The 23849-nt window shown below is 43.0% G+C and overlaps 1 protein-coding gene across 1 annotated transcript; it reads left to right on the plus strand.

Moving 5' to 3' along the window:
• Positions 1-7495: 7495 nt before the first annotated feature.
• Positions 7496-23279, plus strand: LOC112221332 (dihydrolipoyl dehydrogenase, mitochondrial). Its single transcript, XM_024383515.2, has 14 exons — positions 7496-7663; positions 11462-11534; positions 12179-12258; positions 14531-14599; positions 14722-14791; positions 14930-15030; positions 15645-15788; positions 15885-15986; positions 16289-16479; positions 20719-20889; positions 21773-21962; positions 22229-22366; positions 22456-22545; positions 22665-23279. Exons 1-14 carry the CDS (start codon positions 7625-7627, stop codon positions 22728-22730), a joined length of 1524 nt encoding a protein of 507 aa, XP_024239283.1. The 5' UTR covers positions 7496-7624; the 3' UTR covers positions 22731-23279.
• Positions 23280-23849: the final 570 nt, after the last annotated feature.

A 23849-nucleotide genomic window follows, 5' to 3' on the forward strand; every position in this document is an offset into this window, starting at 1 on the left:
ATTTGATTTGATTACCTCTTCCCCTCCACATACACACACAAACTCACCCCTCCTACCCACCCCACCCTGTGCCTCGCATGGGGTGACATTAGCTCCCCTATCACATCCTCAGTCTAGGCTGGGGGGTGAACTATTGTCACACTGTACAACGGGCCCCACTGGCAAGCCAGCAGCTTACCAGCCCAAGGCTGCCCGGCAACAATGGGGGGGTTTGGAATGGGTAAAAAGGGGAGTCACATAGTCCTAGGGCCTAATCCCCTTGCCCCGTACATCTGCACAGGGCTGTTTTGCACCAGGAATTAAAAGGCACCCCCTTTGAATCAGACCTCTTTTACTTTTATTCTATCTCAGAGAACAATACAGGCTGTAGTAGAATAGGGGCCTTTAGTGTAACCAAGACACAAGCGGCCTTTTGCCAAATGGATGGCTCTAGAAGGCTCGTTTTACTCATGTCGTGTTTGAAGTGGACTTATTTTGGGCTTGGTGGTTGATTTGGAGAGCACGTGAAAAGACTTGAGACAAGACATGAATGCTGGCTCTTGAAATTCACACAATTTACTTTAAAAGCAGCCTTCTCTGTGTGTTTGGGTGTGTCTTTGAGCGTGTTGTTGGTGTTGTTTAAATAAATGTGTCTGTCTGCATTTCAGATGATAAAGGCATTATTAACATTCCTTGACAGGGGTAGTTGAAAGCCATCAAAAACACTCACTTAAATAAGCACTTTGGCTTTGGGTGTTCTGTGTGTTGGAAAGAGCATGATTCTTGCAACGCCAAAGTTGTTGGTTCAAGACCTGTAAGGATCACGAGGTAGAATTAGTTGGCTCTCCTTGAAGTGTAACTTTTCAAGAACTGATAGTTATAATCAACACACAAACAGCAGTAGGTAGCACATGGCCTTTAATAATTAATAACTTCTTGGAACCAAACTCTTGCATAATTTATACTTTTGGCAAAGGGAAGTGGAAAATTGATAGTTGAGATGTTTCAGTCAATTTTGACCTAGATATTGTTTTTTAGACAATATTTTGAGAGAGAAAAAACTGCAGCGTATTGGCAAAACACTCCAACATTGAATAGACCCACAGGCTCAGCTGCCATAATATTTACAGGGAGATGTGAAAAATATTCAAAATGGTTGTACACATTTTTGCAAATCTGTCCCACTTTCCCCCAACTCACTCTCCTTGGGGTCCAAGCGTCGAATGATGAGAAGATGTTTTACAGTACATCAGTTTTAGGGCTGTATCTCTATGTATACAAGTAGTGCCATCTAGTGGTCACTTTACAAAAATACAATTTGAGGCCAATCAAGGCTAACAATACTGCATTATTATGGCAATGTTCAAAACTACATTTAGGCCAAAAATAAATATGTATCTAGATATAACACTGGTACATAATCATACATCACTGTGGCATAAACATTATAATCAATGAGAACTCAGTTAGGCTAAAAATGTAGTTTTACAAAGATGATATCTTGTATAGTGAAAGCATCTTCACGTAAAAATAATTGCTATGAGGTCTTCTGACAGTGACACAAAGTACATCTGAATCGAGGCAAACAAAACTTTAGTCCTATTTACTGTCAACTGCCTACATTCAAACACACACAACCACCACCCCTGGGCCCACGGCAACCTTTAAAATAGGTTCTGCTGAGTTAATCTGAGTTTGGGGAGTACTCCTGCTGCGCCCCATTCAGGCCTAGTCAGCACCCCGCTAGATAGATCCTTTTCTCTGGACACACAATCAGTGAGTTTAGGCAGAAACAGAGCAGCTTGCAGCAGTGACCATTCAAACTGGTTAACACGGTCTGTGATGTCAGACAGACATGGACCAATGCTGAGTAGCCCACGGTCTGGGCACCTGGAGGAATTCAAAGGGCAGCTCTTTTTTGATCTGTTACTTTTGTGACATGGTTATTCAGCAGTCAATCACAATACCAGGCGTGTGGTTTTTACAGAGGTATCTTTTGGGTTAGTGCTTGAAGTCTAAACAAATAAATACATATGGAGGACTACGAAGACATTCTGGTTTGAAGATCAGTGTCAGCCTCTGTAGGCCTACTTGCCAGCCCAGAGCTCAGGGAAAATGTCATTTGTAAAATTATGATGAAGTAAAGACTCCTAGCTCCCTGCACTCCTATTTAATATCTAATGGACAAATCAATAACAAACATCACTCCTTGGTAATCTCATATTTTCATTCATGCATTAATTGAATGCATTCAAATTCAGCAATAATGGACAAGAGAGTGCAATCAATTTGAATCCTTTCTAAATTCACACAAGCTCACAAAAAAGCACCCCAGCATGCACACAATCACACACAATATAGTAAGATGTGCAAACTCACCATTGCAGTTGCAATATTATCATAAGGAGATGTATCCTTGGAATACGGAGGAGGAATGGAGGGAAAAAGAGAAGCAGAGGAGGTCATAGAGAGTAAGGGAGGAAGACGGTGAGTTTGAATCAGTGGAAGATGGCAGAAGACAATTGGAGATGGTTTGTCAAAGAAGAATGATGGGAAGTGTAAGCAGAGTGAGCCGTACGCCAATCGAGGTCTGGAGACGAAATGGAAGTGAATGAAGGTGTATTAACGCAGGTGTGGTGAAGTTCTGAGCCTAAGGCTTGCGCAGATGGTCAGGATAAAGGTGTGTTTGACGGTAGGAGTGACATTTCTGGAGAAAGTGGACCCATGCCTTTTGGCTGATTCATACAGTATGTGCTTTCAGTGTGGGTGAAAACAGAATTGGGTGCTGTGGAAACGGTGAAGGTAACTCGAAGTGGTAATTGTTTGTGCTTCTACCTGTCAGAGGGAGCAGGCACTCCTCGCCACACGAATGGGGACAAGAGCTGTGACTTGTTTTGCTCTGAAGAAAAGGGTGCCATTGAAAGGAGTGATTACTCGGGTAGCGGTGAATGTGAAAGTAGACCAACAGAAGGGGAAGATTCCCGGTGTTTGTGATGCATGTCTTTTGGTGCGACTCAGAATTATATATGCTTCAGTAAGATGGACGTTTTAGCGTTCATAGCAATGGTTGTCAACTGTAATGCAGGGATGTAAGTCACAGAAAATAGAAGTTGTGGTAGGAGCTGCAGATACGTTTTTGGGTGTACGAGATTTGACGTCAGAAGAGTTACAGGGTGTGTCGAGTGGTGGTGTTCTGTCCTTCCAGGCCGTTGGTCTGAGGTAGGTCTAGATAGGTTTAAATAGTGGAATAGGGTGGTAGGTTTTAAATGAGTGTAGGGTTAGATGGATGGGTATTTGTTTAATTTTTCCATGCAAAGTGTAAGGGAATTATAACCCAGTCTAGTTGGTGGCGGTAATGAAACATTTATTGGATGCCAACTGCCGTTAAACCTCATCGAAGAAGACACCATTGCATTTGACTTCAGGGTCATCCTAGAACAGCTCTGCATTCACAACCAGTGTTGGGGATTAGTGAACTACATTTAGTTCAACTAGTAATTCAACTACATTTTGCATTAGCTTGGTGGTAGTTGAACTATATTAAAATATTGGTAGTGTTTTCAGTAGTTAATTACTTTCTTGCAATGTAGCAGTGTAGCTAACTACTGGAACTACACACTACTGTTTCTCCATGTAGCAGTGTAGCTAACTACTGGAACTACACACTACTGTTTTACCATGTAGCGGTGTAGCTAACTACACACTATTTCTTTGGCAAAAGTAAAGTAGGTAAGAATTTCTTTTTTCAGCATCAGACCTGCATAATACGCACTTCAAACAGTTGTGTTCAATAGGCTACATTACTAATTATGTTAACATCTGACTCCATAGTGATCTGTTTTTGCAATTTGTACTGTGTTCTATGATATTTCAGATTGACATAATTGTTCACAAAGTAGTTGAGGTAGTGAACTACTTTTTCAAAGTAACTTTAGCTACTTTAAGTTTAGCTACTTTATGTGTAGCTTAACTTCTTTCAAGTAATTGGTAGCTTGATAAACAACATTTTCAGAGTAGCTTCCCACAACACGTTCTACCACCAAAGCCAGGCTTACAGGAACACTGGCCACAAACGTGGACAAAATACAACCGTATTAGAAATGTGTCAGTAATGGGTTCACACACAGTTACATTAAGAACCTTCATGAGTGACTGCAAAACAATGACATTTCAAGGCCTTTTGTCTAAAATACTATCTAGGATAGACAATATTCTATGCGAGGTAGCTAATATGCTTATTGCATTAACACTCTGATGTGTAAGTTACATTCATGTTTAAGACCAGTGGTGGAAAAAGTACCCAATTGTCACACTTGAGTAAAAGTATAGATACCTTCAGAGAAAGTTACTCAAGTAAAAGTCACCCAGTAAAATACTACTTGAATAAAAGTATCTGCTTCTAAATATACTTAAGTACCAAAAGTAAAAGTAGAAATAATTTCAAATTCCTTATATCAAGCAAAGCAGATGGCACAATTTTATTGATTTTAAAATGTATGGATAGCCAGGGGTACACTCCAACACTCAGACATAACTTACAAACAATGCATTTGTGTTTAGTGAGTTTGCCATATCAGAGGCAGTAGAGATAACCACGCTTTCTCTTGATAAGTGGGTGAATTGGACCATTTTCATGTTCTGTCCTGCTAAGCAACTCAACATGTAATGAGTACTTTTGGGTGTCAGGGAAAATGTAGAGTAAAAAGTACATTATTTTCTTTTGAAATGTAGTGAAGTAAAAGTTGTCAAAAAATATAAATAGTAAAGTACAGATACCCCCAAAACTACTTAAGTAATACTTTACAGCTGTTTAACACACATCGGCAACTGTCCAAACACTTAAAAGACACACCCTATCCCCTCAGCTCTCAAATTAAGTGGACACTTCTGATGAAATATCATGACGTCTGACGAGTATACACTTGCAGGGCAAGGGAGGAAGGAATCATTATTAAATGGACCGCACTTGCCTGGAAATTCTTCACTCATTCATCCCGAGATGATTGTGTTTTCAGCTACCGGTAGCTTGTGGGTGCTTTAAATGCACTCCAGTCAATTATGATTTAATGTCTACTTATATTGACTATATAATTATTAATATAGGCCTACTGTATGATAGCTAACAAATAAATTAGCCTGCCTAGCTGGAACATCTGAAGAAGGATTTTTTTTTATTTCTACAATTTCCAAAAGCTTAAAAAACATTTACTTTTATGAGACGTGTTTGTGCCATCAAGTGCATTAGTAGCACAATTTCTAACCTGTTTACATTAGTTTTTACTTACACTTGTATGTTGACATCTCCATTGATGTTGTTTTTAAGTTTTGGCAGACTTTTCTTAGCCGATATAAAATCGTTGCAAAAAAAATGTATTTAATTTTTTTTCACCTTTATTTAACCAGGTAGGCTAGTTGAGAACAAGTTCTCATTTACAACTGCGACCTGGCCAAAGCAGTGCGACACAAACAACAACACAGAGTTACACATGGAATAAACAAACATAGTCAATAATACAATAGAAAAAAGTCTATATACAGTGTGTGCCCTTGCTTCCTGTCAAAGCAAGGGCTGATTTCAAGGTTTTACTACTAACCTACAAAGCATTACATGGGCTTGCTCCTACCTATCTCTCTGATTTGGTCCTGCCATACATACCTACACGTACGCTACGGTCACAAAACGCAGGCCTCCTAATTGTCCCTAGAACTTCTAAGCAAACAGCTGGAGGCAGGGCTTTCTCCTATAGAGCTCCATTTTTATGGAACGGTCTGCCTACCCATGTCAGAGACGCAAACTCGGTCTCAACCTTTAAGTCTTTACTGAAGACTCATCTCTTCAGTGGGTCATATGATTGAGTGTAGTCTGGCCCAGGAGTGGGAAGGTGAATGGAAAGGCTCTGGAGCAACGAACCGCCCTTGCTGTCTCTGCCTGGCCGGATCCCCTCTTTCCACTGGGATTCTCTGGCTTACTGGGGCTCTCTCATACCGTCCCTGAGAGGGGTGCTTCACCTGAGTGGGTTGAGTCACTGATGTGACATCCTGTCTGGGTTGGGTTGGCGCCTCCCCCTTGGGTTGTGCCGTGGCGGAGATCTTTGTGGGCTATACTCAGCCTTGTCTCAGGATGGTAAGTTGGTGGTTGAAGATATCCCTCTAGTGGTGTGGGGGCTGTGCTTTGGCAAAGTGGGTGGGGTTATATCCTTCCTGTTTGGCCCTGTCCGGGGGTGTCCTCGGAATGGGCCACAGTGTCTCCTGACCCCTCCTGTCTCAGCCTCCAGTATTTATGCTGCAGTAGTTTATGTGTCGGGGGCTAGGGTCAGTTTGTTATATCTGGAGTACTTCTCCTGTCCTATTCGGTGTCCTGTGTGAATTTAAGTGTGCTCTCTCTAATTCTCTCTTTCTTTCTCTCTCTCGGAGGACCTGAGCCCTAGGACCATACCTCAGGACTACCTGACATGATGACTCCTTGCTGTCCCCAGTCCACCTGGCCGTGCTGCTGCTTCAGTTTCAACTGTTCTGCCTTATTATTATTGGACCATGCTGGTAATTTATGAACATCTTGGCCATGTTCTGTTATAATCTCTACCTGGCACAGCCAGAAGAGGACTGGCCACCCCACATAGCCTGGTTCCTCTCTAGGTTTCTTCCTAGGTTTTGGCCTTTCTAGGGAGTTTTTCCTAGCCACCATGCTTCTACACCTGCATTGCTTGCTGTTTGGGGTTTTAGGCTGGGTTTCTGTACAGCACTTTGAGATATCAGCTGATGTATGAAGGGCTATATAAATAAATTTGATTTGTTGATTTGATTTTGATAAGGGAATGAATGAAATAGGCCATAGTTGCGAAATAATTACAATATAGCAATTAAACACTGGAGTGATAGATGTGCAGAAGATGAGCGGAGTGTGCAAGTAGAGATACTGGGGTGCAAAGGAGCAAAATAAATAACAGTATGGAGATGTTGGTAGTTGGGTGGGCTATGTCCAGGTGCTGTGATCTGTGAGCTGCTCTGACAGCTGGTGCTTAGAGTTAGTGAGGGAGATATGAGTCTCCAGCTTCAGTGATTTTTGCAGTTTGTTCCAGTCATTGGCAGCAGAGAACTGTAAGGAAAGGAGGAATTGGCTTTGGGGGTGACCAGTGAATTACGGGGAGTTTCAGGCCCTGGAGTGAACATAATTGGAGACTCGCAAAGTCGACTAAAAACGAGGGCTGAAAGGCTCACATTGCAAACTTCTCTTGCTTGGCTAGTCATTTGGAACGGTCCCCAAGATGGTGACGGGGATTCCCCCAAGGGCCTAAGGCGAGAGTAAGTGGACGAGGGTGTGTCTTTTATTTGTTTGAACAGCAGCCTGTCTAATTTATTTGTCTTATTCTGTGATATAATGGCGGCCGCTAACCAACGTTAAAGCTGCATCCCGCCACCTACTGTGCTGGAGTGTGTAGTCAATCACGGTTTACAACATTTCTAAGTCCTCCTACCTAACTCGGTACTATTTTATTTTTTAAGGGTGAAATATTTCTATAACGCTTGTTTGGACGACCGGCAGTATTTGCGTTTCCTGGATTGTTAGTGCGCAAGCGCAATCCCGTGAGTCCTTGGATGATCCGCCTGCTGTAGGTTACGCAGCCTGCAAAGGGACACGGACAAAATGCAGAGCTGGAATCAAGTATATCGCACTCTGGCAACGGTAAGGAAAAAATTATGACATGCCAATTAGTAGTTCAAGTTGTCCGAAATAAATATAACTAAAAGCGACAACTTGTAGAGTTACCTTGGTAGTTTTTCAACGTGATTTATGGAGTCCAGGCCTTGCTAGTTGAACCCCTCCATTACTTCATTAGCTAGCTAGCCTATCCTTAGGAGTACTAGAACTCTAAATTGGCTAGCAGTGTTAGCTCTTTCTTGCCGCCCAAGCGAGCCGTGGTTTGTGGAATGTGCTTACATTGCAGCTGGCTAGGTTTAAATTGCTTTCATAAGCTAATGTCATAACGAAATCTTACATTTCCAATCAAGCTAACGTTACTGTAACGTTAGCTAGCTACCTAAGTACCATTAGCCAACAAGCATCCCATCGCGAATGTAGAAGGTGACATCATGCCCGACTGGCTGTCAAACTCGCGGGCTTGTTTGTGGATGTAAAGAACACCATCTGCTTTGACTGCATACAATGGTACATCAGTGACTCAAACTGCGCATTCAACCTGATTTGTAAAGTTATTTGATTCATTATGTAGCTATTCAAATTAGATTTGAGCACTGTTGTTAGCTAACTAACGCAGTACATTTAGCTAGAGTTGAAAGTCGGAAGTTTGCACGCACCTTAGCCAATTACATTTAACCTCAGTTTCACAATTCCTGACATTTTAAGCCTGTATAAAATTCCCTGTCTTTGTCAGTTAGGATCACCACTTTATTTTAAGAATGTGAAATGTCAGAATAATAGTAGAGTGATTTATTTCAGCATGTATTTCTTTCAACACATTCCCAGTGGGTCAGAAGTTTACATACACTCAATTAGTATTTGGTATCATTGCCTTTCAATTGTTTAACTTGGGTCAAACATTTCGGGTAGCTTTCCACAATAAGTTGGGTGAATTTTGGCCCATTTCTCTTGACAGAGCTGGTGTAACTGAGTCAGGTTTGTAGGCCTCCTTGCTCACACACGCTTCTTCAGTTCTGCCCACAAATGTTTTATAGTATTGAGGTCGGGGCTTTGTGATGGCCACTCCAATACCTTGACTTTGTTGTCCTTAAGCCATTTTGCCAGAACTTTGGAAGTATGCTTGGGGTCATTGTCCATTTGGAAGACACATTTGTGACCAAGCTTTAACTTCCTGACAGATGTTTGAGATGTTGCTTCAATATATCCACATCATTTTCCTGCCTCATGATTAGAGGTAGACCGATTTATGATTTTTCAACACCGATACCGATTATTGGAGGACCAAAAAAGCCGATGCCAATTAATCGGCCGATAAAATTAAAATATTGAAAAAAATATATGTACATGTAATAATGACAATTACAACAATACTGAATTAACTCTTATTTTAACTTAATATAATACATCAATAAAATCAATTTAGCCTCAAATAAAAAATGAAACATGTTCAATTTGGTTTAAATAATGCAAAAACAAAGTGTTGGAGAAGAAAGTAAAAGTGCAATAGGTGCTATGTAAGAAGGCTAACGTTTCAGTTCCTTGCTCAGAACATGAGAACATATGAAAGCTGGTGGTTCCTTTTAACATGAGTCTTCAATATTCCCAGGTAAAAAGTTTTAGGTTGTAGTTATTATAGGAATTATAGGACTATTTCCCTCTATACCATCTGTATTTCATTAATCTTTGACTATTGGATGTTCTTATAGGCACTTTAGTATTGCCAGTGTAACAGTATAGCTTCCGTCCCTCTCCTCGCTCCTCCCTGGGTTCGAACCAGCAACACAATGACAACAGCCATCATCGAAGCAGTGTTACCCATGCAGAGCAAAGGGAACAACTACTAGAAGGCTCAGAGCGAGTGATGTTTGAAACGCTATTAGCGCGCGCTAACTAGCTAGCCATTTAACTTCGGTTACACCAGCCTCATCTCGGGAGTTGATAGGCTTGAAGTCATAAACAGCGCAATGTTGACGCACAACGAAGAGCTGCTGGCAAAACGCACGAAATTGCTGTTTGAATGAATGTTTACACTCCTGCTTCTGCCTACCACCGCTCAGTCAGATACTTAGATACTTGTATGCTCAGTCAGATTATATGCAACACAGGACACGCTAGACAATATCTGGTAATATTATCAACCATGTGTAGTTAACTAGTGATTATGATTGATTGTTTTTTACTAGATAAGTTTAATGCTAGCTAGCAACTTACCTTGGCTTACTGCATTTGCGTAACAGGTAGTCTCCTTGTGGAGTGCAACGAGAGAGAGGCAGGTCGTTATTGCGTTGGACTAGTTAACTGTAAGGTTGCTAGATTGGGTCAGCTCGGGGGATCCAATCAAGGTGAAAAATCTGTCGTTCTGCCCCTGAACAAGGCAGTTAACCCACCGTTCCTAGGCCGTCATTGAAAATAAGAATGTGTTCATAACCGACTTGCCTCGTTAAATAAAGGTATATAAAAAATTGGCGCCCAAAAATACCAGTTTTCGATTGTTATGAAAACTTGAAATCGGCCCTAATTAATCGGCCATTCCGATTAATTGGTCACCTCTACTCATGATGCCATCTATTTTGTGAAGTTCACCAGTCCCTCCTGCAGCAAAGCACTCCCACAACATGATGTTGCCACCCCCGTGCTTCATGGTTGGGATGGTGTTCGGCTTGCAAGCCTCCCCCCTTTTCCTACAAACATAACGATGGTCATTATGGCCAAACAGTGATATTTTTGTTTCATCAGACCAGAGGAAATTTCTCCAAGAAGTACGATCTTTGTGCAGTTGCAAAAAAAGTCAGACTACTGTTATGCTGGTTTTGGAGCAGTGGCTTCCTCCTTGCTGAGTGGCCTTTCAGGTTATGTCGATATAGGACTCGTTTTACTGTGGATATAGATACTTTTGTACCCGTTTCCTCCAGCATCTTCACAAGGTCCTTTGCTGTTCTGGGATTGATTTGTACTTTTCACACCAAAGTACGTTCATCTCTAGGAGAGAGTACCCGTCTCCTTCCTGAGCGGTATGATGGCTGCGTGGTCCCATGGTGTTTATACTTGCGTACTATTGTTTGTACAGATGAACATGGAATTTTCAGACGTTTGGAAATTGCTCACAATGATGGAGCAGACTTGTGGAGGTCTACAATTTTTTTTCTGAGATCTTGGTTGATTTCTTTTGATTTTCCCATGGTGTCAAGCAAATAGGCACGGAGTTTGAAAGTAGGCCTTGAAATACAGGTACACCTCCAATTGACTCAAATGATGTCAATTAGCCTATTAGAAGCTTCCAATGCCATGACATAATTTTCTGGAATTTTCCAAGTTGTTTAAAGGCACAGCCAACTTAGTGTATGTAAACGTCTGACCCACTGGAATTGTGATACAGTGACATAATCTGTCTGTAAACCATTTGTTTGAAAAATTATTTGTCATGCACAAGGTAGATGTCCTAACCAACTTGCCAAAACTATAGTTTAACAAGGAATTTGTGGAGTGGTTGAAAAGCGAGTTTTAATGACTACAACCTAAGTGTATGTAAACTTCAACTGTATATATTTGAGCATTTGATCAATACTTGAAAACAAGCTACTGTAGTGAGAATCATCTTTAACACTTGCTATTTGTTGACGTTAAGATTTTATTACCCATTTTCTTTACAGGAATTTGTGTCTCTAGAGCACTGATTTAGAAAAAGATAACCAACATTTTATACTGACTTTCGACATGGATGACAACAGCCGGTCACACAAGAGCTACATACCTACAGCAAATGCTGACATTATAGTAAAATCTTTCTGATTGTCCCCATTTATCCTCTCCTATCACATACAGCGTAGCCACCAACTCCCGAATAGGCTCCAGGGTGCAACTGTCTCTGTCAGAACATACTCTGACAAAGCACAAAGTAAGTAAACATTTATCACTACAATGTCTTGCCTGGAAACCTGATGTTGAATTGCATTGAATTTTACATCTGGCAGAAATGAGCGTTTGAATCAGGAAAGTTTCCGCTCTCGACTTCTACAAGTTAGAATGTTAAATAAAATTATATTTTAATGTACTTCATTGGTTTTCCATGTGGTTAGTCCTTTTGGCGGTAGGAATCTGAGACAATATATCCACAGGAAAGTATAATTACATAAATGTTTGAAAGCACTGATAGCACTTTCAGATTTCTATCACCTGAAGCACTACCTGCGCTTTCAAACATTGATGTAATTATACTTTCCTGTGGATATATTGTCTCACATTCCTACTGCCAAAAGGACTATCCACATAGACAATTGGTAAAGTACGTTAAAATATCATTTTATTCAACATTCAGGCTTGTAGCGGTCGTGAGAGAACTTCACTGATTCAAACGCTAATTTCTTCCTGACGTAATATTCTATGCAATTCAATGTTGGGTTTCCAGGCAATCCAATTAGATCATTTGCTGCACTGCACTTATCAAACTGTATGCAAACATATTCACAATGTGAATGCAATACCAGTATGTGCCTCTAACTTGTTGCCCCTCTGATAAACATGTTCTTTGCTCTCCTGCAGTTGATGCTGATGTCACAGTGGTGGGCTCTGGTCCTGGTGGATATGTTGCCGCAATCAAAGCAGCCCAGCTTGGTTTTAAGGTAAAGCTAACTCTAAACTATTTCTATCAGCATGTTAAATGTGCAACCAGAGGAAAAATAACTCTGGACCACCTATACTCCAAACATAGAGACGCATACAAAGCTGTCCCTCGTCCTACATTTAGCAAATATGACCATAATTCTATCCTCCTGATTCCTGCTTACAAGCAAAAGTTAAAGCAGGAAGCACCAGTGACGAGATCAATAAAGAATTGGTCAGATGCTAAGCTACAGGACTGTTTTGCTCACACAGACTGGAATATGTTCCGGGATTCCTCCGACGGCATTGAGGAAGGAGTACACCACATTAGTCATTGGATTCATCAATAAGTGCATTGACTATGTCGTCCCCACAATGACCGTACGTACATACCCCAACCAGAAGCCATGGATTACAGGCAGCATCCGCACTGAGCTAAAGGCTAGAGCTGCCGCTTTCAAAGAGCGGGACTCTAACCCAGAAGCTTATAAGAAATCCCGCTCTTCCCTCTGACGAACCGTCAAACAGGCAAAGCGTCATTACAGGACTAAGATCGTATCATACTACACCAGCTCTGACTCTCGTCGGCTGTGGCAGGGCCACCATCACAGACTAGAAAGGGAAGCACAGCCGAAAGATGCCCAGTAGTACGAACATACCAGACGAGCTAAACTACTTGTGTGCTCGCTTTGAGGCAAATAACACTGAAACATGCATGAGAACACCAGCTGTTCCGGAAGACCGTGATCACGCTCTCCACAGCCGATGTCCACCATAGTGCCTGTGCACATGAACACTAAGGTAATCTGCCTAAATGACTAGCGACCCGTAACACTCACATCTGTAGCCATGAAGTGCTTTGAAAGGCTGGTCATGGCTCACATCAACACCGTCATCCCAGAAACCCTAGACACACTCCAATTTGCATACCGCCCCAACAGATCCACAGATGATGCAATCTATATTGCTCTCCACACTGCCCTTTCCCACCTGGACAAGAGGAACACCTATATGAGAATGCTGTTCATTGACTACAGTTCAGCGTTCAACACCATAGTGCCTTCAAAGCTCATCACTAAGCTAAGGACCTTGGGACTAAACACCTCCCTCTGCAACTGGATCCTGGACTTCCTGGCGGGCCGCTCCCCCAGGTGGTAAGGGTAGGTAACAACCCATCCGCCATACTGATCCTCAACACCGGGACCCCTCAGGGGTGCAGGCTCAGTCCCCTCCTGTACTCCCTGTTCACTCATGACTGTACGGCCAGGAACGACTCCAACACCATCATTAAGTTTGCCAATGACACAACAGTGGTAGGCCTGATCAACAACGAGACCACCTATAGGGAGGACGTCAGAGACCTGGCCGTGTGGTGCCACAACCTCTCCCTAAACATGATCAAGCACACCAAGACAGTCGTGAAGAGGGCACCACAAAGCCTATTCCCCTTCAGGAGACTGAAAAGATTTGGCATGGGTCCTCAGATCCTCAAAAGATTCTGCAGCTACACCATCGAGAGCATCCTGGTTGCATCACTGCCTGGTATGGCAACTGCTCAGCTTCAGACCGCAAGGCACTACAGAGGGTAGTGCGAACGGCCCAGTACATCACTGGGGCCAAGCTTTCTGCCGTCCAGGACCTCTATACCAGGCGATGTCAGAGGAAGGCCTTAAAAATTGTCAAAGACTCCATCCTCCCTAGTCATAGACTGTTCTCTCTGCTACCGCATGGCAAGTGGTACCGGAGCATCAAGTCTAGTTCCAATAGGCTTCTAAACAGCTTCTACCCCCAAGCATAAGACTCCTGAACATCTAGTCAAATAGCTACCCAGACTATTTGCATTGCCCCCCCTTACACCACTGCTACTCTCTGTTGTCGTCTATGCATAGTCACTTTAATAATTCTACTTACATGTACGTACTACCTCAAATAACCGGTGCCCCTGTACATTGACTCTGTATTGGCTACCCCCCTATGTATAGTCTTACTATTGTCATTTTACTGCTGATCTTTAATTACGTGTTACTTTTATCTCTTATTCATATCCATATTTTTTAGAAACTGCGTTGTTGGCTAGGGGCTCGTTAGTAAGCATTAGTAAGCATTTCACTGTAAGTATCCTGTTGTATTCGGCACATGTGACTAATACAATTTGGTTTTAACTAGGCTAACCATTCATTCTGATCTCTATCGAGTGAACGAAGCGCAAGGAGTAAATGTAGGTTTATGCCTATTTAATAGTGATGCCCATCTTGTGAGAATTGTTTAACAACTACGTTTTCTACTTTACAGACGGTGTGTGTGGAAAAGAATCCCACCCTAGGCGGGACCTGTTTGAATGTCGGCTGTATCCCTTCAAAGGTAAACGTTGTCAATCAGGAATTTATATAGCTTTTACTGGGTGTTAATGTGCAACACTGCACAACTTCGTCTGTGAGTTGAGGATGAATGTAGAACGTCTGTTTTCTCCTGTCACGTTCTAGGCCCTGCTGAACAACTCCTACCTGTACCACCAGGCCAATGGCAAGGACTTTGAAAGCAGAGGCATTGAAAGTAAGAGCTAACTAACATTGGCTAGACCCAAGCAGTGGTCACCACCAGCCCGGGGCCTAGAGAGCTGAAGGGTGTGCAGGCTTTTGAATTTTTAGGGATGCCAGTTATGAACTTCACTTGTCTCTCTGTCTGTGCCAGTCTCGGGGATCACGTTGAACCTGGAGAAGATGATGTCACAGAAGAGCGGGGCAGTCAAAGCACTGACTGGAGGCATTGCACATTTATTCAAACAGAACAAGGTGAGGCCTTACCTACAGTCAGTCCCTCCCTACTTACATTGTTAATGATAGACCTAGTTCACAAATTATACAAACTTAACTCACTTTTTGGATAAATGGCAACTAATATAGGGTTCCTGCCAGTCAGCATCAGATTAGTTAGTCAGTATGGTATTAGTATGGGTCCGACAGTGCGTTGTTAGCTCATGCAAAACAATGGGAGTGGTAGAACCTGTTAGCGGGCTCCAAATGGCATGCTAAAATCAACTCTATTTCAAGTACAACCCATGTTCTATCCTTTTATAACCACCAAAAGCCCTGACAGCAAGAGTATGACTAAGGTCCTTCAGCTTTGAGCCAAGAGATTTCGCCTCGGCAGGATAAGCTTGAAACAGCAGTTTTGACTATAATATATCTTCTTTGAATGGACGCTACCTTCTATGGGTATTACATTGTCAATGGACTTGTCCTTTGTCTTGAACCCACTTGTAATTTGAATCCATCAATGTGATACCAAAGCAGGCTGTTTTGATGCTTCCCGCTGTATTTTTTTGTGTTACTACAGGGTCAGTAGTGATCTTGACCACGTCTTTAATTGATGTAACTGATGATGTAATGTGGCGGTTTCTCCTCAGGTGACACACGTGAACGGCTATGGGAAGATCACAGGCAAGAACCAGGTGACGGCCACGGCTGAGGACGGCAGCATGCAGGTCATCAACAGCAAGAACATCCTCATTGCCACTGGCTCCGAGGTCACGCCCTTTCCGGGGATCGAGGTATGTTACTGTACTCTTTTAGTAGTTTGTAGCAGACGACCAGATGTTAGTAGTCCTTGGCAAAGCCGTGTCCTAACTAACCTCCTGTGCTGTCAGGTTGATGAGGACACAGTGGTGTCCTCCACGGGAGCCCTGGACCTGAAGAAGGTGCCTGAGCATCTCATCGTCATCGGAGCCGGAGTCATCGGGGTGGAGCTGGTGAGGGACCACACACACACACACAGGATTACAGCAAGGGTTCATACAATAATTGCTTTATTTGTCCATTTGCACTGATGTTCTTAAGTGTTTTGCTGTCTCAGTACCCAACCTGACACGCACCTGGAGTGCTTAGAGGTAGTGTCTTACTCAAGGGCACAATGGTGGTAGGTAGTATACAGGGATGTTGAAGCCAGTAACCCTCCAGCTGCCAGATCACTCTGTGCAGATTTACCCACAGGCATCTCTTAGGGAATATCCAGGGTCCAGTCTAACATCCTGTTTGGCCTCCTGTTCACCAGGGGTCAGTGTGGCAGCGTCTGGGCTCCAAGGTGACAGCGGTGGAGTTCCTGGGCCACGTAGGCGGCTTGGGCATCGACATGGAGATCGCCAAGAACTTCCAACGCATCCTTCAGAAGCAAGGCATAAAGTTCAAGCTGGGCACCAAGGTCATGGGCGCCACCAAGAGGCCCGACGGCCAGATCGACGTGGCGTGAGTTCCATCCCCCAGTGGAGTGTGTTTGTGTGTGGATCTGAATGAACGAAGTCACTGAAATGGATGTGCTTGCAAGTTTCTGGTTAAACATTAGGTCATACTAAACGGCTGACCCCATTTAGGTGACTGATCCATTGTTTGGTCGATAGGCTGTTTGTCAACCAAGATTATTTTTTTGTTGATTAGTGGCAAATATATTTTAAACAATTATGGCACACGAGACACCTGAGTGGACTAATCCATTATGGAGGCCACAGGGATGGGACAACAGTATCACCAGTAGTAGATTTATCATCATTTCTAATTTACAATGCTTGTTTGGTTACAGTAAATTTTATTAATGCAGTCAATATATTATTAATAAAGCCTTACCATTGTCATTGTAGGAGTGAATATGTTTGCAGATCTCAAAACCTAAGCTAAAAGTTTGTTTATTTAATTCCATTTACGAGTTGTCAATTTATTAATTGTCTTTTTGTTTGGCGCACTCCTGTCAATCTTGAGTAGGGACACACGGTGATTACGAATAGTCTACCTGGCCTGCGCACAAATGTAGTCTTATAAATGTGCCCATTTGGGGATCTGATACTATTTCTGACTGTCTCAACTCAACATCACTGTGGAGCTTCTCAAAGAAAGTTTTTCTTTGCCTCAAACAGCAAGTAAACAGTCTGTTTTTACATCCATTGAGAATGACAATAGTTCCTCAACAAATCCTATTTGAAAAAATCTTTCTAGCTCGCTCTCCCTTTTCGATTACCACTCAGCCTGAAGAGGGGAAAAATGACACGTTGTGCTCTGATCCGTTGGAAACGTCATAAATTAGGCCTATCTGATTAGTTCTTATCCCTTGCACAAAATAGCCTACAGCTGTGTCTGTCAATGTGATTTGTAGGATATTTGTATTAGAATATTTTCTGGCTGCAATGTTTTTATTTGGCTATTGTAGGCTATTTTTACATATTGGCAATAGAAGCTACTTATAAATGTGTTTCATGTAGAATTTTGATTAACCACATGACATTATTATGATTTTATTATAAATTAAATTGTTCCACAAAAACTTGCATATAAATATCATAACTGGCACGCAGATCATTACAAATGGTAGGATAAATTTGCGCTCCAAATGGAAAAGGTTGCCGACCACTGGTGTAGCCTATTACCGGCAACTTCAGGCTCTTATAACAGCAAGAATCTGCAAAGGCAGGCAGGTCCAGAACAGAGTTTTTTTCTTCTGGTTAGGTTGTTGATCTCTGGCTTTAGTCATTTGTGTCTTCATTTTTAATCACAGTGCTTAAAGCATCAGACAAGCTCAGTAGCCTACATATAGTTGATTGTATTCAAACACATACATACATACATACATACATACATACATACATGCATGCATACATACACACACACACACACACACACACACACACACACACACACAGTTGAAGTTGGAAGTTTACATACACCTTAGCCAAATACATTTAAACCCAGTTTTTCACAATTCCTGACATTTAATCCAAGTAACAATTCCCTGTCTGCCTGTAAAAAATTGTTTTAGGTCAGTTAGGATCACCACTTTATTTGAGGAATGTAAAATGTCAATAATAGTAGAGAATTATTTCTTTCAGCTTTTATTTCTTTCATCACATTCCCAGTGGGTCAGAAGTTTACATACTCAATTAGGATTTGGTAGCATTGCCTTTAAATTGTTTAATTTGTGTCAAATGTTTCGGGGTAGCCTTCCACAATAAGGCGGGCAAATTTCTCCTGACAGTGCTGGTGTAACTGAGTCAGGTTTGTAGGTCAGGGCTTTGTGATGGCCACTTCAATACCTTGACTTTGTTGCCCTTAAGCCATTTTGCCAGAACTTTGGAAGTATGCCTGGGGTCAAAAAGTGCGATCTTTGTGCAGTAGCAAAAAAAGTCAGACTACTGTTATGGCTGTTTTGGAGCAATGGCTTCTTCCTTGCTGAGTGGCCTTTGAGGTTATGTCGATATAGGACTCATTTTACTGTGGATATAGATACTTTTGTACCCGTTTCCTCCAGCATCTTCACAAGGTCTGGGATTGATTTGTACTTTTCACACCAAAGTACGTTCATCTCTAGGAGACAGAACGCGTCTCCTTCCTGAGCGGTATGACGGCTGCGTGGTCCCATGGTGTTTATACTTGCGTACTGTTGTTTGTACAGATGAACGTGGTACATTCAGGCATTTGAAAATTGCTCCCAAGGATGGAGGTCTAAAAAATGTTTTTGATTTTCCTATTGAAGGTAGGCCTTGAAATACATCCACAGGTACACCTCCAATAGGCTAATTGACATCATTTGAGTCAATCAGAAGCTTCTAAAGCAATGACATAATTTCCCAAGCTGTTTTTAAAGGCACAGTCAACTTAGTATATGTAACCTTCTGACCCACTGGAATTGTGATACAGTGAAATAATCTCTGTAAACAATTGTTGGGTCATGCACGAAGTAGATGTCTTAACCGACTTGCCAAAACTATAGTTTTGAAAGTTAAACTAATAGTTTAACTTTGTAGAGTGGTTGAAATACAATTTTTAATGACTCCAACCTAAGTACATGTAAACTTCTGACTTCGGCTAATATATACACTGCTCAAAAAGATAAAGGGAACACTAAAATAACACATCCTAGATCTGAATGAAATATTCTTATTAAATACTTTTTTCTTTACATAGTTGAATGTGCTGACAACAAAATCATACATTATCAATGGAAATCAAATTTATCAACCCATGGAGGTCTGGATTTGGAGTCGCACTCAAAATTAAAGTGGAAAACCACACTACAGGCTGATCCAACTTTGATGTAATGTCCTTAAAACAAGTCAAAATGAGGCACAGTAGTGTGTGTGGCCTCCCTACAACGCCTGGGCATGCTCCTGATGAGGTGGCGGATGGTCTCATGAGGAATCTCCTCCCAGACCTGGACTAAAGCATCCGCTAACTCCTGGACAGTCTGTGGTGCAACAGTTGGTGGATGGAGCGAGACGTGATGTCCCAGATGTGCTCAATTGGATTCAGGTCTGGGGAACGGGCGGGCGAGTCCATAGCATCAATGCCTTCCTCTTGCAGGAACTGCTGACACACTCCAGCCACATGAGGTCTAGCATTGTCTTGCATTAGGAGGAACCCAAGGCGAACCGCACCAGCATATGGTCTCACAAGGGGTCTGAGGATCTCATCTCAGTACCTAATGGCAGTCAGGCTCTCTGGCGAGCACATGGAGGGGTGTGGGGCCCCCCAAAGAAATGCCACCCCACACCATGACTGACCCACCGCCAAACCGGTCATTCTGGAGGATGTTGCAGGCAGCAGAACGTTCTCCACGGCGTCTTCAGACTCTGTCACATCTGTCATGTGCGAACCTGCTTTCATCTGTGAAGAGCACAGAGCGCCAGTGTTCTCTGGCAAATGCCAAACGTCCTGCACAGTGTTGGGCTGTAAGCACAACCTCCACCTGTGGACGTCGGGCCCTCATACCACCCTCATGGAGTCTGTTTCTGTCCATTTGAGCAGACACATGCACATTTGTGGCCTGCTGGAGCTCATTTTGCAGGTCTCTGGCAGTGCTCCTCCTGCTCCTCCTTGCACAAAGGCGGAGGTAGCAGTCCTGCTGCTGGGTTGTTGCCCTCCTACGGCCTCCTCCACGCCTCCTGATGTACTGGCCTGTCTCCTGGTAGCACATTCATGCTCTGGAAACTACGCTGACAGACACAGCAAACCTTCTTTCCACAGCTCGCATTGATGTTCCATCCTTGATGAGCTGCACTACCTGAGCCACTTGTGTGGGTTGTAGAATCCGTCTCATGCTACCACTAGAGTGAAAGCACCACCAGCATTCAAAAGTGACCAAAACATCAGCCAGGAAGCATAGGAACTGAGAAGTCGTCTGTGGTCGCCACCTGCAACACCACTCCTTTATTGGGGGTGTCTTGCGAATTGCCTATAATTTCCACCTGTTGTCTATTCCATTTGCACAACAGCATGTGAAATTCATTGTCAATCAGTGTTGGTTCCTAAGTGGACAGTTTGATTTCACAGAAGTGTGATTGACTTGGAGTTACATTGTGTTGTTTAAGTGTTCCCTTTTATTTTTTTGAGCAGTGTATCGATTGGTTGAAAGAACAAATGACTCCTGTCGACCCAAGATGTATTTTGTTCGGGGACAGCCCTAATGACCTAACCAAACCTAACCGTGTGTGTTGTCTCCAGTGTGGAGGCGGCAGCCGGAGGGAAGAACGAGACTCTGACGTGTGACGTGCTGCTGGTGTGTATCGGCAGACGGCCCTTCACCAGGAACCTGGGCCTGGATACCGTGGGCCTGGAGCTGGACAACAGGGGACGCATACCAGTCAACAACCGCTTCCAGACCAAAGTACCCAGGTAGACTTAAATCAGCACACCACACGTCTGTAATATACAACATCCCCAAGATGGAGGGGTGTAGATCTATGTAATATACAACATCCCCAAGAGAGAGGGAGTTTGTCTATGTAATATACACTGAGTGTATAAAACATTAGGAACACTTTCCTAATATTGAGTTGCACCCCCCTTTGCCCTCAGAACAGCCTCAATTAGTCAGGGCATAGGCTCTACGAGGTGTCAACTGTTCCACACGGATGCTGCCCCATGTTGACTCCAATACTTCCCACAGTTGTGTCAAGTTAGGGTTCCCGAGTGGCGCAGCGTTCTAAGGCACTGCATCTCAGTGCAGTCCCTGGTTTGAATCCAGGCTGCATCACATCTGGCTGTGATTGGGAGTCCTATAGGGCGGCGCACAATTGGCCCCGCGTCATCTGGGGTAGGCTGTCATTGTAAATAAGAACTGGTTCTGAACTGACTTGCCTAGTTAAAAGTTTTAAAGAAAGTTGTCTGGAAACTGTTGCGTGTGAAAAACCCAGCAGCGTTGCAGTTCTTGACAAACCGGTGTGCCTGGCACCTACTACCATACCCTGTTCAAAGGCACTTAAATATTTTGGCTTGCCCATTCACCCTCTAAATGGCACACAATCCATGTCTCAAGGCTTAAAAATCCTTCTTTAACTTGTCTCCTCTTCATCTACACTGATGTGAAGTGGATTTAACAAGTAACATCAATAAGGGATCATAGCTTTCACCTGATCAGTCTGTCATGGAAAGAGACGTTCCTAATGTTTTGTACACTGTTCAATGCCTGCTTTTTCAATATACACCTACTACTCCAACCGCCTCTCACCAAGATCTCTTTCAAAAAGGACTAAATGTAATCTCTTTCCCTTCTAAGTATCTATGCCATTGGTGACGTGATCGCCGGGCCCATGCTGGCACACAAGGCGGAGGACGAGGGCATCATCTGCGTGGAAGGCATGGCCGGGGGCGCCGTGCACATCGACTACAACTGTGTCCCCTCTGTAGTCTACACACACCCCGAGGTGGCATGGGTGGGGAAGACAGAGGAGCAGCTCAAAGAGGAGGTGGACACCAACCCCACCACATAAACACTAATAATTTTGACCAAATTAAGTAGTGGACATGGCTTTTTATATACAATGATAAATGACTTGTTTGGATTTCAGTTGCTACATTGAAATCCCTTCAGGTGTAAGAGTTAGCTACAGGGTGGCGAGATACCTTCCCCAAAATTGTTGACCTCCTAAAGGAGACAAAGTATTGCACATGTCGTATCAACACTGAAACGTGACAGTAAAACAGAACTTTAACCTCCAACTCTATTTCCCAGGGCATCCCATACAAGGTGGGAAAGTTCCCGTTTGCCGCCAACAGCCGAGCCAAAACCAACGCAGACACCGATGGCCTGGTGAAGATCCTCGGTCACAAGGAGACCGACAGGATATTGGGCGCTCACATCCTGGGCTCTGTGAGTCATGCTACCTTGGGCTCCTTAGCAGAGAATTTGGGTTATAACATATGGAGTTGTATGCTAACCATGGTGACCCTTGTGTTTAGGGGGCAGGAGAGATAATCAACGAGGCGGCGCTCGCCATGGAGTATGGCGCATCCTGCGAGGACGTTGCCAGAGTTTGTCACGCCCATCCTGTGAGTTACACACTGTCATATCGTAGAAGTTCAACCACACCACCCAGCTGTCAGAAGATGCGAGTCAATCTAACCTTTTTTCCCTACCCCCTCTTTTCCCATCTACCTCTCTCTTCCAGACTGTGTCCGAGGCCTTCAGAGAAGCTAACCTTGCAGCCTCCTTTGGGAAAGCTATCAACTTTTAACAACTGTCTTTGCCCGCACAGCTATGTACATAACCGTTTTGTCTCCAACAATCAACGCACACATAATGTACCGTGACAACCTCAAGGGGATACTCTAGATACAAAGACAAACCGTGTACTACATTTAAATATGGTATGTAAATGTTCTCAATAAAGGGGGTTTGGGTGGTAAAAACAGACGGGAGATTAGTCTTGACTTTCTACTTGGAATGGTTCGCTGCTATATAAATTAGTCGCAGGATATCTAACATTTTCCCAACACCACTTTCTTAGTGCAGAGCTCAGATGTATATTATTCATAGTTTCAGAGAATGACCGTGGGTTGGCTGGACTACTGCTGTATTTACCAATAAGAGATAAGCCATGACTCAAGTTTTATTTTATTTTTAAGACTGAAGCATAACGAAACACCTTTTCAAAAGGTAGTTGTAAAGGCCCAAGCAGCAACTGGCTTGTATGAATGGCTGTGCACTGTCTGTGTGTGTGTACAATTTTGCTTAATTCTGATCTCTGCAAATAAAATAAATGCAGTAATGATTCAGAACTCTAGAGATGTGTGACGCATTGGCTTCCTGTGTTCAGTGCAACAAAAGGAGCTTAAAGGGTTTAATCAGTCATGTGAGGATTTTTTAGCATGGAGGTCAATGAGTGTTGAATTTGGTCGCTACGTGAGGCTTAATAGATTGAATATAAGTTTAAGGTTGTTACGAATGCATTGTATATGTGGAAATTCTGAGTTTTGCCTGTTCACACGCGTATCTGCCCTGTCATTGGCTAGAATGGTCCAACCTGAGGGGTATCCTAAAAAGCAAGCTACATTGAACAAAAATATAAATGCAGCAATTTACAGTTACCCAGGAAATGAGAAAAACCAGTCAGTATCTGGTGTGACCACCATTTGCAACATGCAGCACAATCATCTCCTTTGCATAGAGTTGATTGTAGAATGAATCCCACGCCTCTTCAATGGCTGTGCGAAGTTGGTTGATATAGGCGGGAACTGGAACACGCCTGTCGATCCAGAGCATCCCAAACATGCTCAATGGGTGACACATCTGTGTATGCAGGCCATGGAAGAACTGGAACATTTTCAGCTTCCAGGAATCGTGTACAGATCCT

Source organism: Oncorhynchus tshawytscha, linkage group LG01 (assembly GCF_018296145.1).
Source record: "Oncorhynchus tshawytscha isolate Ot180627B linkage group LG01, Otsh_v2.0, whole genome shotgun sequence".
NCBI classification, from domain to species: Eukaryota; Metazoa; Chordata; class Actinopteri; order Salmoniformes; family Salmonidae; genus Oncorhynchus; species Oncorhynchus tshawytscha.

Excerpts from the sequence above, each read along its gene's own strand:
- LOC112221332 (XM_024383515.2), top strand. The coding sequence starts at position 7,625 with ATGCAGAGCTGGAATCAAGTATATCGCACTCTGGCAACG. Across the intron at positions 7,664-11,461 it reads TATATCGCACTCTGGCAACG|CGTAGCCACCAACTCCCGAA; the intron begins GTAAGGAAAAAA and ends TATCACATACAG. Across the intron at positions 21,963-22,228 it reads AGGAGCAGCTCAAAGAGGAG|GGCATCCCATACAAGGTGGG; the intron begins GTGGACACCAAC and ends TCTATTTCCCAG.